At 37.3% G+C, this 17,997-nt stretch overlaps 1 protein-coding gene across 1 annotated transcript in view; it reads right to left on the bottom strand.

Annotated features, from left to right (window-relative positions):
• LOC133464921 (insulin-like growth factor 1 receptor) overlaps window positions 1–17,997 on the bottom strand; it is a 121,117-nt gene that overhangs the window by 21,992 nt on the left and 81,128 nt on the right. Inside the window, exons 5-11 of the mRNA XM_061747129.1 lie at window positions 17,823–17,967; window positions 13,506–13,714; window positions 11,830–11,956; window positions 9,333–9,568; window positions 6,277–6,444; window positions 4,922–5,129; window positions 975–1,282 (exon numbers count right to left, since the gene is read on the bottom strand). Coding sequence (XP_061603113.1) covers window positions 975–1,282; window positions 4,922–5,129; window positions 6,277–6,444; window positions 9,333–9,568; window positions 11,830–11,956; window positions 13,506–13,714; window positions 17,823–17,967 — 1,401 coding nt within the window. The remainder of the gene's footprint in view (window positions 1–974; window positions 1,283–4,921; window positions 5,130–6,276; window positions 6,445–9,332; window positions 9,569–11,829; window positions 11,957–13,505; window positions 13,715–17,822; window positions 17,968–17,997) is intronic.

Below are 17,997 nucleotides of genomic sequence, written 5' to 3'. Positions count from 1 at the left end.
AGGTATAGAATTCCATAACGCACTACTCTTTATGGATAGTGCGTTATGGCTAAAAGCAGTTTTTCTGAACGGAACCTCTACGTCTCTGTTGGACACTACTCCAGTGACCCGCGACTGTCGGTATTTAAAACATTCCTGGAGGCGGTGGTGCCAGGCCATGTAGGGTTTTACACATTAGACAACTGGATGAGAATTTGCAGAAGTTGTCGAAGCTTAATAGATTGTATTTGTCCAAGATGTTGCAATGATGGTATGAGATGTTTTTTTATCTAGGATTTTGAGTGCTTTTTTATATAAAACCTCCACTGGCTTGAGTTAAAAGTGGGTGCAATTCATCGATGTGTCGATGCATCGCGATGCGTCACGTGACGATTTGGAATCCATTAATTAAAAAAAAAAAATGTTATCCTATCCAGATTCCAGACTGAAGAAGCTGCTGAATCATTTCATTTTCAAGAATGCACATTTCTTACTGTTCACTTGAAATATGGCAGATATGTTTACACTAAATAAATATCTTGTTTACTTGAATTAATGAACTCATTAAATCCAGGGCTTGACCGTTTTCAGTGTTTTCCACCAATAGAGGGCGCTCTCATGCAAGTGCAGCTTTCCCTGGTCAAAGTTAAGGAAGTCAAAGAGCAAATGTTTACATAGTCATATAATAAAAAATACATGTCAAATGTTCAAAAAACCTTGTTATTTACTTAATGAGTGTTATTAGAGGAACTGAGTTAATTGATTGGCTATTTATTTACAAATGTAGCCACAGATGAAGACAAAATCAATCTTGTATGGAAAAAAGCATTAAAAATCACAATAATCCAAGAATCGTGGCAACAATAATCGAATCGACAATCGTTATAATCGAAGAATCAAAGAATCGAAGCTCCAATAATCGAATCGAATCGAATTGTGAGGTACCCTTGTTTGCACACCCCTAGCTTGAGTGTGGCGGGGATCAAACGTCTGACCTGCAGGCTTGGTCCTGGAGAAGACGAACTCGGCGGCGCTGCAGTGCCGGACCTGCCGGTTACACGCGTGGATGTCGATGCGGTAAACCGTGAAGGGCTGCAGGCCGAAGATCTGCAGCTCGCGCTCCAGCACCGACTGCTCCAGGAAGTCGAACTCCTGGTCCGCCGGCTCCGGCTCGGCGGCGCTGCCGTTGGCGGCGGCCTTGTGGGGCGGGGCCGTGCTGCCGTTGGCGTGCAGCCGCTGGCGGCCGCCGCCGTGAGTGGCGTTGGCCACGCTGAAGACGTCTCGGCGACGCCGGTCCGGCGGCCTGGAGGACGGAGGGCAAAAGGTTTAAGATGGAAGATGGAAACCGATGAAACATTTGTGCATATGTTAGGAATGGGTGATATTTTACCGTTCACGATAAACCGTCAAAAAAATTCTCCACGGTAAGAATTTGTATCTCACGGTAAAAACGATAAATTCCCGTTGATGATGTTTTTGTGTAAAGATGATGTATGGTTCTGTGTTAAATCCACGCACAACGTATGTGAAAGAAGGAAGGAAGGAAGGAAGGAAGGAAGGAAGGAAGGAAGGAAGGAAGGAAGGAAGGAAGGGAAGAAGGAAGGAGAGAGCAGGAGGAAAGAAGGAAGGAAGGGAAAAAAGAAAGGAAGGAAAGAAATGAGCCAGAAAGAAAGAAAGAAAGAAAGAAAGAAAGAAAGAAAGAAAGAAAGAAAGAAAGAAAGAAAGAAAGAAAGAAAGAAAGAAAGAAAGAAAGAAAGAAAGAAAGAAAGAAAGAAAGAAAGAAAGAAAGAAAGAAAGAAATGAGCCAGAAAAAAGAAAGAAAAAAGGATAAATTCCCGTTGATGAGGTTTTTGTGTAAGAAACATGGTGGATCTGAGAGTGAGATAGATTTATAGTTACAAAGGTGGAGTTGAATTGGTATTTTTTTTAATCATCATTTTTATCGTTATCGGGATAAATGCCAGAAATTATCGTGATACATTTTTTAGTCCATACCGCCCATCCCTAACATATGTTTTGGGAATGTGATCTTTTAATAAGTTTCTGGAAATCAATTCATTCCTTCACACAATCAGTTTTAGAAATTAATTTTGAGTTAAGCTCTAATTTGTATTTATTAAATGATACACTGGATCTTCAGTTAGACCGGAAAAAAAGCAGGATATTAATTAGGATCACATACTTCGCTAAGAAGTGCATACTTTTACTTTGGAAAGATGATTCCCCTCCAACTTTCAAGTTTTTTTTTAATCAAATTTCAGTTTTTTTACCATCGGAAAAATTAACTTTGGAAAAATACAATCGTGGTCATATTTTTCAAGAATTTTGGTTTCCATTATTTTCAAAACTGGAGAATTTTTCCAAAGGGACCAATGAGTATTTCTATTTTCAAACTTGTGCCTTATATGTATGTATGTTTGTATGTATGGATGGATACATCAACAGTTTGATATTGTTGTTGCTGCCATTATTATTTTAAATAATATGATTTTAAACATGATTTCAAACATACTTTTGCAAGGCTAAACATAAAACAAATGTGTATTTCTGTTACAGGTGTAAAATTATTTTGTTTGTATCAGCTTAAGAAAATGTTTAAAAAAGAAAAGATAAGTGCCTACAAAAAAGAAGAAGGAGAAAGAGAAAAAAAATAGATAGAACAGTGGTATTTTTGTTTGTTTTCTTGTTATAAATATGTGTATAGATAGATTGGTGTTCAGTAAGTTAATGTAATGGTATTAACAGAGAGGGGCAGGTATAAGTTTTCTTCTTCCTGCTCCTTTTCTTTCATGGTGATAATGTGTACTTCATGAAATTTTGTACATTATTAAGATTATATACCATGAATGGAATAAATAAAATGAAATGAAATGAAATTATTATAATTTTTTTTAATTTATTTACCTATTTTATTATATATATTTATTTAATTTTGTTCTCCCTTAATGCATGATTTTTTTTTTTTTTTTTTCCCTGGGGTAATTGTGGAGAGGGTGGGAATGTGGGTAGAATGGAGATTGTGCATGTGAAGATGTGAATTGTGAAAATTATTGTGAAATAAAAAGATATTAAAAAAGAAAAAGATGGAAGCTGAGAATGACTGCGCTTCATAATGTTTCATCACGAGGTGTTCTGATGAAACGAGTCTCGGTGTGCGTCGCGGGAGTTCACCGTCCGGTTTCCAACGCCACTGGAAACGTAACTGCTGCTCAACCTTGATTCTCTGAGTGACGGGTTTGTTTCCGCTGCCATTTGGCCTTCGCCTCGGCAGCTGGGACCAATCCTGGCGCTCAAACGCTCGACAGAACTATCAAACAGCTCCACTCATGTTGCATGGAGTGGGTTTTCGTGAACCAAGCATTGAGGACATGGACTGAGAGCGGGAGCAGATTACCACGTTGGTCCCGCAGCATCTGGATCTCATTTCACATTTCCTTGAAAGGGTCATAAAAATGGTAGTTTTCTAATCTCAGCTGAAAAGATTGTATTGACTTTCCTTAATCCGTGATAAACTTTGAACACCTCGTAAGGACTTCTCATATTTTACTTCCTAAACTGCTGTAAAAAAAAAAAACAACCAGAAAACAAATCAAAGGCTTCAAAGATGCAAAGTAACTTAAAAGAAGGAAAAGCAGGTGAAACTTGCTACAGGTCACACTGATCTTTAGCAGTAATCACGTCCATCAAGCTTCTGCAAAACATGAGAACTTATTTATACCGACTGGACTGAGATACGTGTGTGTATTTAGACGTCAGAGAGGAAATGTGATGCAGACGTCTGAGGTCCAAGGTGGGCTCCCTGGATCAGACGGCAGCCCAAACACGCCGGAGAACCGGAGGGAGGACGAAAACACAACGACTCTATTATGACTCACAGGAGGTTTTTTAAACTAGTAAGCACAATTCATCCTGTTCCATAACTTGCAGGAAGTTCTCATTTCTTTAAAACATTTACAAAGTTTGCTCTGATCGTAATCAGTTGAAGAGCTTGTCCACACGCAGGATCTTCTCCTGGTTTTTTTTTTGTTATTATTATTATTGCCTGTATTAAACCAGGTCGGTCCCGTTGAGACACATCGACCTCTTTTCCAAGGGAAGCCAGGCTGAGACAGCAGCATAAAAAAGTTGCAACAATTACAAAACACACAGGAATCACAGCAACACTGATAAGATAATTTACAGAATAAAAGCAACAGGACCAAATACCAATAGGCTCCTGTTTGGTTTGGTTTCTTTTCAAACACGATAAGTAAAAGTGGAAATTTTTCTTTTTTTTTAATCTCTTTTTTCTCTCGTATTTTATCTACCGGTATGCTATGGTTTAAAGCATTTAAGTCCAGCAGTATTTGTGATTGCCCAATGTATGTTGCTTTATATTGATTGTTTGGTTTGTTTCTGTCCTGTCTTGTTGGATGTGTGATCTGTACACGCACTGATGCTGATGCTTTTACACAAAGGAAGTTCCTAACGGATAAATAAAGTTATGTATTATTATTATTAATAATAAATGATTCGCTAAGCACATTCTCACCACTCACTGGTCAGTCAGTGGTCAAAGTCACGTAAATAAATAAATAAATACCTGGTTTTGTGGAATATTATAGTGTGCAGCTTCATTTATTTTTTTCTCTTTTTATTTTTTTATTTTTTTATTTTACCAGGTTAGTCCCATTGAGATCTAGGATCTCTTTTTCAAGGGAGACCTGACATATGATGTGAAAAACTTGCACAGATTGGTTATTGCTCTGCTGATTCTGAATGTCGGTTGTTTTCATGGTTACATTTCTGTCAACCTTCTCAAAGACGTTAGTCTGAGATTCATCGCCACAGAAGCCTCAGTCACGTGACGGCCTTGTTACGCCTGCAGAGCGAGCAGTGAAACCGTGAAACAGTGAAACAGTGAAACCGTGAAACAGTGAAACGACGCCGGCAGGTGAATTACCTCGGCGTGAAAATGGAGTTGTGCAGGAAATTCTCAAAGACTTTTCTGTAGGAGGCGTCTGCGGCTTCGGCCTCCAGGTCCTCCACGGATTTGGGGCAGGGGCAGCAGGGGCCTTTATCCGCCCCGTCTGGGTCTGGTTTGGTCGGCTTCATCTCCTCCTCCTTCTCCCCCACGCCGATGGCAGCGATCCTGACGGGGATCTTCAGCTCTGGAGGGAGAGAAAAGAGAAGACTGGTTACAGGTGCTCTACGGCGGCGGGGATTGATTCAAATGTCAAGAATCGATTCGATTCCGATTCTTAAGATTTCAAATCGATTATCAAGATTTGATTCGATCCGATTCCGATATTGATTTGGGTTAGTGTTATTAAAACTGTTTTTTCAGCTGTTGCATGAATGATATGACTGTAGTTCTGCAACATATTAATACTAGTATTATATTGAGATTCAACAGCAAGTATTGCAGCTAATGATGCTGTAAGGACCAATCAGCTCCCAGAATGCTGATAGAACTGAAACACAAACATCGTGGGTCAGAATTACCAAACAGATCCAGGAGGAAACAGAGACGATGAAATCGCTTTTATTTTTTCCCACATTCCGTTTTTATTTGTTCCATTTTCGGTCTATTTTGGATTTTAATTTTTGAGCATTTGGTTTTTAGCATTTTTTGCAAATGTAACCCCAAGACAGTATATAAAGTAATGAAATATAGACAATTTATGCAATTATAATCTAACACTTTAATGTTTTCATACCTTTAAACATATTTAAAGGCAAAAACATGGAACCAGTTATTCTGGTGTCCAACAAAACATTCAATTTTTGGGGATAAACAAAAAAATAACCAAAAGTTGTAATGTAATGATGAAAAAAAAAAAAATCAATAAAATAAAATAAAAAAATAAAATTGGGATAAATATGTTTTATAAAAGTGTAAATTCATGAATGGTTCCCCATATTTCCTAATATGTTTTAAAAGAACTTTTTAGCTATTTATTGAAACACCGTAAAAGGCTTAAAATCTGAAAATTAATTAATTTGATTTCTCTCATTCAGACCCCAGATTATTATATTTACGTTTTATATAGTATTATTATTATTAACATTTAATTAATGTTTACAGTTCATTTACAACATTACTTTGTATATTATTTCATGAAGAAAAAAAGAAAAAAAAGTAATGTAATGATGAAAAAAAAATCCATAAATAAATAAAAGGAAAAAAAAAAAAAAAAAAAACCCAAAAATATATATGAATCAATTTTTAGGAATTAATATGAGAATCGATTTAGAATTGGGAAATTGATTTTTTCAACCCAGGCCTAGCCCTGGCTGTGGCCGGGCCTACAGTACCTTTGAAGCAGTAGTTGTGCTGGTACAGCTCCCGGTCCTCGTTCTGCTGCTGCCACCTCACCAGGTAGTACGTCTGGTTCCCGTTGGGGGAGACGGGCGGCGACCAGCGCACCACCAGCTGGGTGGACGAGTTGGAGTACACGCGCACGTCCTGCGGCATGGAGGGCGCTGCAGAGGAGACAGACACAGAGCTGTGGGAAGTGTTGGGAAAGCACTCGCTCAGACCGGGACTCGTCTGCCAGTGCAGCTGTGCTGCTCTGACCTCACGCCAGCGCTATGTCCTCGCGCTGCAGCTGGACTTGTTTTCTGGGGTCCTGCATTTCATCTAAAGACATCACACTTTTTTGCATTTCAGTGTCCCTCCATGCCTTTTATTCACAGCTGTGTCTCTAACAAAGTACAGTCCTCCTCGTCTCCCCCGCTGTGTTTGGAGAAGGAAATGCTGTTGCACGGCTGCAGCGTCTAACAGCAGCGTGGATCACTACTTTGCAGAGCAAATTTAGAAAATCTCATGGACACGATGTCAAAAAGAGATTGTTGTGATCTAGAGATGGGCGGTTTGGACTAAAAAATGTATCACGATCATTTCTGGCATTTATCCCAATAACGATAAAAAAATACCAATTAAACTCCACCTTTGTAACTATAAATCTATCTCACTCTCAGATCCACCATGTTTGTTACACAAAAACGTATCAACGGGAATTTATCTTTCTTTCTTTCTTCTTTCCTCCTGCTCTCTCCTTTCTTCTTCCCTTTCTCTTTTCTCCCTTCCTTCCTTCTTTTCTCCCCTTCCTTCCTTCTTTCCTCCCCTTCCTTCCTCCCCTTCCTTCCTTCCTTCCTTCCTTCCTTCCTTCCTTCCTTCCTTCCTTCCTTCCTTCCTTCCTTCCTTCCTTCCTTCCTTCCTTCCTTCCTTCCTTCCTTCCTTCCTTCCTTCCTTCCTTCCTTCCTTCCTTCCTTCCTTCCTTCCTTCCTTCCTTCAATCAGTTTTACACAAAAACATCGTCAACGGGAATTTATCATTTTTACCGTGAGATACAAATTCTTACCGTGAGGAATTTTTTTGACGGTTTATCGTGAACGGTAAAATATCACCCATTCCTACTGTGATCTACATAAAATAAATGCTTTAATAAACTATAGATTGTAGGTTTTAATTCCAGCCACAAGAGGTCAGTAATAACTCAACCTGCTGAGAGAAATGACCTCAGCGCTGAGGAGTTGTTGTTTGGGAGCAGCTCGAGTATTTCCTGTCCGGGAACGTCTGAGTTAGAACAGGGAAATAAAACTGGACATATAGTTTATAGAAATAACATTTCTTTAAATGCTTGTGTTACACTTATTTCCTTCAAAAGTAAGACCCATTTCTTGAGTCTGGATAGTGTTAAAGCTGGACTAAGGAACTTTTTTTGTTGATATTAAGGGAAAGAAACTATGACAGCCAGATAATAATTCCCAAAAGTAATCAAATATTCTTCAAAAATAAAACTGAAATTGATATTTAACATGCCACAAACTCCTTTTTGCTGCTTTAAGCTCAAACATGTGCGATATCTCTCCCTCATACACATCCTACCTGCTTTCTTTGCACTTTTCTTCTTTCTCGTACTGCACTACTTTTGTTTTCATTCCACTGTATATACCGTTTATATTTTGTAAATACAGGACTGTCTCAAAAAATTTGAATATTGTAATAAAGTTCTTTATTTTCTGTAATGCAATTTAAAAAAACAAAAATGTCATACATTCTGGATTCATTACAAATCAACTGAAATATTGCAAGCCTTTTATTATTTTAATATTGCTGATTATGGTTTACAGTTTAAGATTAAGATTCCCAGAATATTCTAATTTTTTGAGATAGGATCAGAGCCGGATTAAATAAATGGACTACACTAGGCAGACTGTGATTTTTGGGCCCCCCTCCATCCATGTTATTTATGAATTGAAATCTTAAACTTACCAAAGTTACTAATAAAAGTTAATTCACATTTTACATAGCATAGTCATAGTCAGTTGGTTCTTTGTATTCCAAAATAAGTCATGTTTTGTATATTAAACAGTCTATCAGACTAATTTTTGATTTTTATTATTTATACGTTATTACACCGCTCTATTAAATGCTATTAAATTATCCTTATCTTATCGATTGCGAGTATCATTGTTAAGGTATTAGTACCAGTAAATCACCAATAGGTGTCAGCATTGCTATGTAAACAGAGTAAAATAAGATAAATGTTTTAAGCTATTGCATTTTGCAGAAAATCTCAATTAAATGTGTTGATTAAATTGAATAGTTAAATAAGAAGTAAAATCTACAAAGACCAATAAAATTTGCAGTAAGACAAAGTGTGCTGTAGTATGTATGTCTGTATGTGTATATGTATGTATGTGTATGCGTATGCAGAGCCGTCTGGGAGATTTGCGAGGCCCTGTGCGAAATGGCCAGGGCCTTGCAAAATGTTTGGGTTTTTCGGGTCGGATCGGGTGTCTATATGCGCAATTTTAACTCTCCAATTATCAAAATACTGGATACCTTCCCCTGCCTCATCATCATCTCTTGCCTCGACGCGGGGCCCCACGGCTGCTTGAGACCCGGTCGGATCTGTGATTTTTGTAACAAATTTATCAAACGAGCCTTTCAGAGAGGCATTAAACTCTTCCTTTTTCTTTAGTTTTTTCTTTTTTCATCCCCTGATGGAAATTTCCTGAATCTGTCTCGTTCTCTCGACATTGTGTGACAGTTTGTTCCAACTCTACCGTCTGGATCAGAGCAGCTTGTGTCTGATCTGGACCTGGACCTGGATCTGGATCTGGATCAGAGCAGCTTGTGTCTGCGCTTGGTCTGATCAGTTGTATTGAACAACAGACAAGCGCATCATTGCACATATATTTATTGATATGCACAGACTAGTACACATTTAGGTCTGTAATGGAATGTGACTGGATAGGATATTTGAGTTTTCTTAAGCTGTAAGCCATGATCAGCAATATTAAAATAATAAAAGACTTGCAATATTTGCGTGTGGAGCTGAAGGCGGCAGGTGAGCGGCTACCTGAGGGGCTGGTGCGGATGTACACCACCTTGCTCTTGGCCCCCGGCATGTGTCGGTCCTCCACCCTCAGCGTGAAGGCTTTGACGAACACGGCGTACTGCGTCCAGGGCTTCAGGGCGGACAGGAGCACCCCGGGGTCCGACTCCTTATCCGGACGCAGCTCCACGTCCACCATGTTCCAGCTGTTGGAGCCGCAGCCGTCCTGACCCTCGAACTCCGTGATGTTCTGGAACGGCCTGGAGGAAGAACGGAGGTTATCAACCCGCCGTGGAAATACGTGGAAATTTACTCCTCTATTTCACAAACTCCAGATTCTTACTATTTATGATATCAATATTTTTCAGATATGCGTTTTTATTTATAAGCTAAATTCAAGTGAAGGTAACATTCCTGGACAGTTTAGTTTCTAGTTTAGTTTAGTTTATTTTCGGTCATGACACACAAAAAATAATAAAAAACCAAGAATAAAACTGACAACAAGAAAACTTTCAACTGTTCTAAGAAAACATTACAAAAAAGTTTCCAGTATACAAATAAACAAATAACATCTAGACCGAAAAAGCTGTAGCTGAAGCAAAGCTTATTATTTGCCTACCCTCAAAAAGATGAATTAAATTAATGAAATAAAAGCAAAAAGTAAGAGAAAGACTGCCAGTAAAACAAATTGCCTCTGTGGGGATAACAAACATTCCTCAAAAAATAAAAAAGATTTTTAAAATAAAGGTGCATCTATATGTTTCCTTCATCCTTAAAAATCAAAGCAAATCACCAATTAAATAAATACCCAAATCAACATCAAGACATACTTTAAATTAAATTAAGAGATTCATTCTTATTCAACTGGACAATCCTCAGATCTTCATCCTCCTAAATTTCTCACCTGCAGACGTCAATGTTCGGTGAGATTTAGGGACTAAATTGTGGAATGATTTTTCCCACCTGGCAAAGAGCTCGTCCTCTCTGAAATGTTAATAAAGACGTTTGAAGGAACTTCACTGCTGTTTTGTAAATGTTTTCCCAACGTATTGTTGTTCATGTATCCATGTTCTTTTTGTTGTTTTTGTTTGTTTTTTTGTGTTTCACTCATAGTGACATGTACCGTCTTATTTGCTCAGGAGTCAATATAATATAAGTTGTAAAAACAATATCCCATGCACTCACACACACTTATTTTTTTGTCTTTATTCTTTATTATTTATATATTGCATTATTAGTTTGCCATCACTTTTGTGTAGTTTTACTTTCTGTGTTTTTGTATGTTAATCTTGACATGAAATTTTAATAACTTCGGTTGAGGCTTCAAATAAGCCCATTGGGTTTTTTGCCTCTTCCTGCACCGTATAGTGTTTATCATTGATATTTCCTGTATATTTTTAAAAACTGTGCAAAACAATAAACTAAACTAAAACTAAACTAAATCACAGCAAACCATTTACATCCATAGATTTGAACACGCTCACTTAAGTACGTGAGTGATGGGTTGAAGCAATGTACAAATATAAATCAATTTAAAAAACGGTACAAAAAGAAAGTTCTGGGAAGTTATTTGATTGAGGAGTTATGTTAAGGAAATATTGTGTTTGTTAGCTGGTTAGAAAATCGGTAGCCTAATAGGTAAATTAGCAGCTATTTATCATTAATATTTATGTTTAATTTATGATAGAGGTAACAAAGGGGCAGGGTTAAATAGGTTTTACTTCTACCTGCTCCTTTTCGGACACTGTTTTTTTTCCCCTGTTTGTATTACGTTTTTGTTGTTGTTCCTTTTTTCTGTATGTTCTGAATTTGTTTTAAAATTTTATATTTTTTTCCTTTTCCTGTTACACTGTCGACACTTTACTTTACATCGCCACTTTACACTGTATATTTTATTTATACCACAGTCACTCTAATGTACATTTCTTCTGACATTCTTATATTTATATTTATATATTTTTGGTACATTTTTTGCACATTTTCTTGTACATATGAGACACGCCCCACTTATCTGTTCATTTTATTTTATTTTATTTTATTATTCTATTTTATACTTCAACGTCGTGCTGCTCAGTTGCCTTGAAATAGCCCCTCGGGGATAAATAAAGTTTTTCTGAATCTGAATCTGAATTATGTGTTCGAAATAAACATTTCAATCAAAGAATCTATCAAAAAAAAATCAAAGTACGGGCTGTGTTGCTGCTTCAAACTGAGTAATAATAAAAACGGTTAAAAGCGGCCAGAACAGAAAAAGGTCTCCAGAAGAATCCACAAGGTTTATGTCTAACAGTCATTCTGCTTGTTTGAGGTCTGGCATCGTCCCTCTCTTCCCTCATTACACCAGAATTAAACGCTCATCTCAATAATCTCTAACAGATGAGGAATGAGACTCGGATCCACTTGTCGATAAATCTCTTGCTTTATAACTTCAGTTATTATAATGAGCTTTAAATGGCAGGAAAAAGAAAGTATTGCTTTCAGTGTGAGGATGTGTGAGGGGAGTAGAGGGGGGAACACGTACGCCTCCTTGTAGTAGACGATGAAGCTGATGAGGTCCCTGAAGTCGGGCGGCCGGTAGCGCTGCCACGTCAGCTTGATCCTCGTGCTGCTGGTGCTGTTGGACGTAAACTGCAGGATGGTGCTCTCACCTGCGGGGGCAGCAAGGAGTCAGCAAGGAGTCAGCAAGGAGTCAGCAGAGCCACAGCACCTCCACATGTACACACAGTAAAATCAGGGGGATGGTGGATTTGATCATACGGGGACAGATAATTTGTGCTGATTACAAATAATATAATATATTACAAATAATAGCAGTGACCAAAACAGCTGCAGAAATACTGCAGGAATGACATAGCAGCAGTTAAATGCAGCCTTCTGTAAGCTTTAAATATCCACTGGACTTACATCAAATACATCAAAACACAACAATAAAAAACACTTTTCTGAACTTATCAATATGACTCTGTCCTTCACAGGATAAGTAACATGAATCACTGCAAAAACTCAAAATCTTAACAAGAATATTTGTCTTATTTCTAGTTAAAATGTCTCATTTTAGTAAAAAAAATCTCATTACACTTAAAACAAGACTCATCACTGGAAAAAACAACAATTTTCACCTGTTTCAAGTAGATTTTCACATGAAATAAGTAGAAAAATCTGCCAGTGGAACAAGATTTTTTTGCTTGTAATAAGAAGATAAATCTTGTTCCACTGGCAGATTTTTCTACTTATTTCAAGTGAAAATTTACTTGAAACAGGTGAAAATTGTCAAATAAGTTATTTTTCTGGTGTTATTTTTCTGGTGATGACTCTAAATGTTGAAATAGCAGTAAAACCACATTCATTGATGAAATGACATAAGGGATGGAAAGGGGGGATGGCAGTTTTACAGGGGGGATGATTTGGACCGTTTTTATTGCAGGGGGGATGATTTGGACCGTTTTTATTTCAGGGGGGGATGATTTGGACCGTTTTTATTTCAGGGGGAGATGCCATCCCCCCTCATCCCCAGTACTGCGTACACGCTAAGGATGGGCGGTATGGACTAAATAATTTATCACGATCATTTCTGGCATTTATCCCGATAACGATAAAAATGACGATAAAAAAAATACCAATTCAACTCCATCTTTGTAACTATAAATCTATCACCACATTCAGTCTTTGGAGCCAAAACACTGCTCTAAAAGAATATTCTTTCTTTCTTTCTTTCTTTCTTTCTTTCTTTCTTTCTTTCTTTCTTTCTTTCTTTCTTTCTTTCTTTCTTTCTTTCTTTCTTTCTTTCTTTCTTTCTTTCTTTCTTTCTTTCTTTCTTTCTTTCTTTCTTTCTTTCTTTCTTTCTTTCTTTCTTTCTTTCTTTCTTTCTTTCTTTCTTTCTTTCTTTCTTTCTTTCTTTCTTTCTCTTTCTTTCTTTCTTTCTTTCTTGGTCATTTCCTTCCTTCCTTCCATAAATCATCTTTACACAAAAACGTCATCAACGGGAATTTATCATTTTTATCGTGAGATACAAATTCTTATCGTGAGGAATTTTTTTGACGGTTTATCGTGAACGGTAAAATATCACCCTTTCCTAGTACACGCCATCAAGGCCAGCAATTAGTCTCCTCCGGAGTGGGATGAGATAAATACTGACGAACTGATGGACCGTTCCTAAACACGAGTGACACCAGCACACGTCTGATTATTTCCCCTTACAGCTGGCTCTGTCGCCGTTGTTCCGGAAGTCGGACTCGTCGAAGCGGCCGCGGACGCCCGTCTTGTTCCACATCTTGCGGATCTCGGACATGCAGAGCTTGGGGTTGGCTCTGAAGAAAAGCTTCCCGCTCCTGATGGTGAGGTTGTGCTGCTTCCAGTCCCACAGGTACTGCAGCTGCTGGTTGTCGAACGCAGAGAAGGAATACATGCTGGAGAAAGAAACGAGAAGAGATGATCTGGTGTAAGCAGGAAATGAATACATTGAAAAACTGGTTTGATTATAACAAATTGTCACTTAATCTAGAAAAAACAAAACTCATTTTATTTGGCAGACATAAAGTTGACATTCCAGTGCAAATAATAATAGATAATATAAGTATCGAAAGAGTGAATCATGTCACATTTCCTGGCGTGATAATTGATAAAAAAATTTGCTGGAAAACTCACATTGGCTACGTATGTTCCAAGATTGCAAAGAGTGTGGGTGTTATGAGGCGATCTAGGTTCATACTTAACCAACAGTCTCTACTTATTTTATATTATTCTTTTGTTTTGCCATATTTGAGTTACTGTGTGGAAGTCTGGGGTAATGCGTATAAAACCAACCTGTTGCCTCTTTACATATTACAAAAAAGAGCCATACGAACAGTTTTCAATGTCAGGTTCAATGATCACACTAATCTACTTTTTCTTAAGGCCTCTGCATTAAAATGTTTTGATTTAGTAAAATTGAAAACTGCACTAATTATGTATAAAGCTAAAAACTATCTTCTTCCAAGTTTAATTCAAAAATGATTTCATGACAGGGAAGGTTGTAAAAGGTAAGACTTAAGAGGAAAACTTACATTGCAACAACAAAGTGTAAGTTCAACTCTTAAAAGTATGTGTGTTTCTGTTGGAGGGTTAGTTAGTTAATATTTATTATTATTCTGTGGAACAGCCTTGAAGATGAAATTAAACTTAGTCAAAGAGTCGGTCAATTTAAAAGCAAGTACAGAAAAGCAGTCTTTGAAATGTATAAAAGGGAAGGGGAGATAAACTGATGTAAAGAAATGAAATGATTGAGGGGAAGAGGGGTTTAAGGGAGTAACTTTGTGTTATGGTTGTCTTTGTTATATGTGTGTTGGCGGGGGATGGAAATTAATAAGCTTATTAATATTAATTATTAATAAGCTTTGCTTCTGCCGTCCCCTTTTCAAACAGTGTTTGTTTTGTTTTGTTATAGTGTCTGTTGTTGGTATTGTTGTTTGTTCTGTTCAATGGTGTCCTGTAACTTTCTGTTCTTGTTTTGTAGTACGAGAGTTGTGGTTTTGTTGGTTTGAAATAAATAAAATGATTGATTGATTGATTGATTAAGTTATTGATGCAGTGTTTCGGCCTGCATGCAGTTTGTGCTCGTCGTCTCTGGGGTTACGTGCAATTCTCAGCATCATTTAACTCAGGGGTGTCAAACTCATTTTGCTTGGCGGGACGGATTTGACCAATTTATTTCTCGCTCAAAATAAAAAGGGTGCGAACATTTTTTTTTCTAATTCTAATTTTTTTCTAAATCCAATATCAGTTTAGTTAATTTTAAGGGAAATATGCACTTTGTTTCCACTCTCATTATGTAAAATATATTTCTTCAGGATCTTTTCTTGAAATTTCTCGATTTTTTTCAAATTATTTAAGATACTTTTAATATCATTTTACAAAGATAAACAGAAACAAGTATGTTTTTTTTATATTTCGCTTTTTTATAGGAAATTTAATTAAAAGCTAAATCTTTCTTATTACATCCGAGAGTGTTTCTTTGTGATTTAGAGATTTTTCCAGTACAATAAGTGTATTTATTTTTAAAAATTGGCGCGGATATTTACGCCAGTGTGCAGAAAAAGTCAGCACTTCTTTTTTAACTGTTTTACTTTGTCACTATCCTCGTATTCAAAACTGAAATTCTCCCAATAAATATCTTCTATCATCTTTTTTAGCAGTGATATTTTTCCTGCGAAAATATATAATAGTAGTCAGTTAATAAAAATAAACGACCGTCTACAAAGAAATAAAATGGGTAAATGCATTCTAGAAAACTAAAAAAATGTCAAACTGCTCTCTTTGTGGAATAACGATGGATTTGTAGAAGAAATATATTATCGGATATGCTGCGATTCATGGCAATTATTTATGCCTTCCTTTTTAGTAAATTAACATTTTCGTTTTTTTTTGCGTTGGAAACTTCTCGCGGACCGCACATTTGACACCCCTGGTTTAACTCATCTCAGGCTAAAGCCAGCTCACCCAATAAAGATGACTGAACAATGGAAAACAAACTTTCATGACTGAACTTAATGCAGCCTCCACCTTAAACGACACAGCCAGACAGTCGAGGGACCGCGGGACCAAAAAAAGCAAAAAAAAAAAAAAAAAATCACTTGGAAAATCAGATTAACATGAGAATGTTTTCTTTCTGCTTTTTGTTTTTCTCTGGAAAAATCTTCTTTTTTTTTATGAGTCATTGGGTAACACCCAGACATCCAGGAATGACTGTAATGTGGACCTTGGGACAGTGAGACTCCCATGAACTCAAAGACAAACAGATGAGGAAGGGAGTGAAGGTCTCGGGATGACCCTGAGAGAACCTTTCCCGACACCGGCCGAGGTTAAACCGCATTCAAGGTTTACCAAAAGCTGCGTGTGCATGTGCTTTTCTCAAAGTAATGATTGGATAGGTTTCTTATACTTTTACAGTAACTGAAAGAGCAGATAAGCGGTAAAGGGGGTTTTTAAGCCATCGCCAAAATACCAAAAATCACTCACGATACCTAAAACATTCCAGATATAGCACTCTGTGGAAGCTGCTGTTTTTAAAAAACATCTAAAAAAGGCAGTCAGCTTCTTTTAGCATCCTAATTAATTTAATTCCGAAAATCTAATATAGCTCAGCCTCAACTTTCAGTAGTTTTTCAAAAGAATGTGAGCAAACAAGTGATTTCCCGAAGCTGCAGGGACGACAAAGAAAACTAGAGACTAAATAAAAATCATATAATACAGCAACTATAAAAAGTACAGGACTGTCTCAGAAAATTAGAATATTGTGATAAAGTCCTTTATTTTCTGTAATGCAATTAAAAAAAACTAAAATGTCATACATTCTGGATTCATTACAAATCAACTGAAATATTGCAAGCCTTTTATTATTTTAATATTGCTGATCATGGCTTACAGCTTAAGAAAACTCAAATATCCTATCTCAAAAAATTAGAATATTCTGGGAATCTTAATCTTAAACTGTAAGCCATAATCAGCAATATTAAAATAATAAAAGGCTTGCAATATTTCAGTTGATTTGTAATGAATCCAGAATGTATGACATTTTTGTTTTTGTAATTGCATTACAGAAAATAAAGAACTTTATCACAATATTCTAATTTTCTGAGACAGTCCTGTAAATCATGTTTTTTAACTTTGACATCTTCCATGATGGGATATAAAAAACATCTTATCCAAAAGACAAAGTTAAAAAACATGATTTACAGGACTGTCTCAGAAAATTAGAATATTGTGATAAATTCCCTTTATTTTCTGTAATGCAAAAATGTCATACATTCTGGATTCATTACAAAATAATAAAAGGCTTGCAATATTTCAGTTGATTTGTAATGAATCCAGAATGTATGACTTTTTTGCATTACAGAAAATAAAGGACTTTATCACAATATTCAAATTTTCTGAGACAGTCCTGTATATCTCTGTCTGCGTCCTGACTGAAGTAGCTGGAAGTGGTCGTGTAGTGGATGAGAGGACGAGAGGTGGGTGGTGGTGAATTTATCTACAGAGAATTTACCCTTTGCTCCCCTCCCCCCCAAAAATCTTATATTACAAATAATTTGTGCAACACTGATCCCTGACAATCATGCTGAATCTTGTAAAAACATGACACGTACAAATACTTTAATCCTTAGTTTAGGGATGTTTTTTTGTTTTTCTTTTGAAATAAGTGAGATGCATTCCTGACAATGAAGTTATGAGTATTTAAAACCTTAAAATCATGTTTTTTAACTTTGTCTTCAGATAAGATGTTTTTTATATCCCATCATGGAGGAGGTCAGAGATGCGGCTGCAGGCCACGACTCACTGTCGACCACAAACCCGCCAGAATAAGTGATTATTCCTGGGAGTCGTGTGAACTGTGGCCGCGCTGCAGCCGCGTCCCCTGCGAGCTGCGGTCGCTGCAGCGGCGTCCCCTGCGAGCTGCGGTCGCTGCGGTCGCCCTGACTCTGATTGATTGTTTTTGGTTTGTAGTGAAATGAGTTGATGGTTTGGTGGGTGTGATCGTACTCTTCCAGGAGGTTGTCTCCGTCGATGTATCGGAGGCTGCGGAGGAACGCCAGAGAGCTGAGCGTGTGCGAGTGTGTGATCCTCACGTAGCCCGTCACCCTCTGGATCAGCCCCGTGAAGCTCTCCAGCTCCGCCACCATGTTATCTGGAAACACACACACCGGGGTTACCGCCC

This window comes from Cololabis saira, chromosome 2 (genome assembly GCF_033807715.1).
Source record: "Cololabis saira isolate AMF1-May2022 chromosome 2, fColSai1.1, whole genome shotgun sequence".
NCBI lineage: Eukaryota > Metazoa > Chordata > Actinopteri > Beloniformes > Belonidae > Cololabis > Cololabis saira.
Note: the sequence above shows the minus strand (reverse complement) of the source record. Positions and strands in the feature narration are given on the sequence as shown.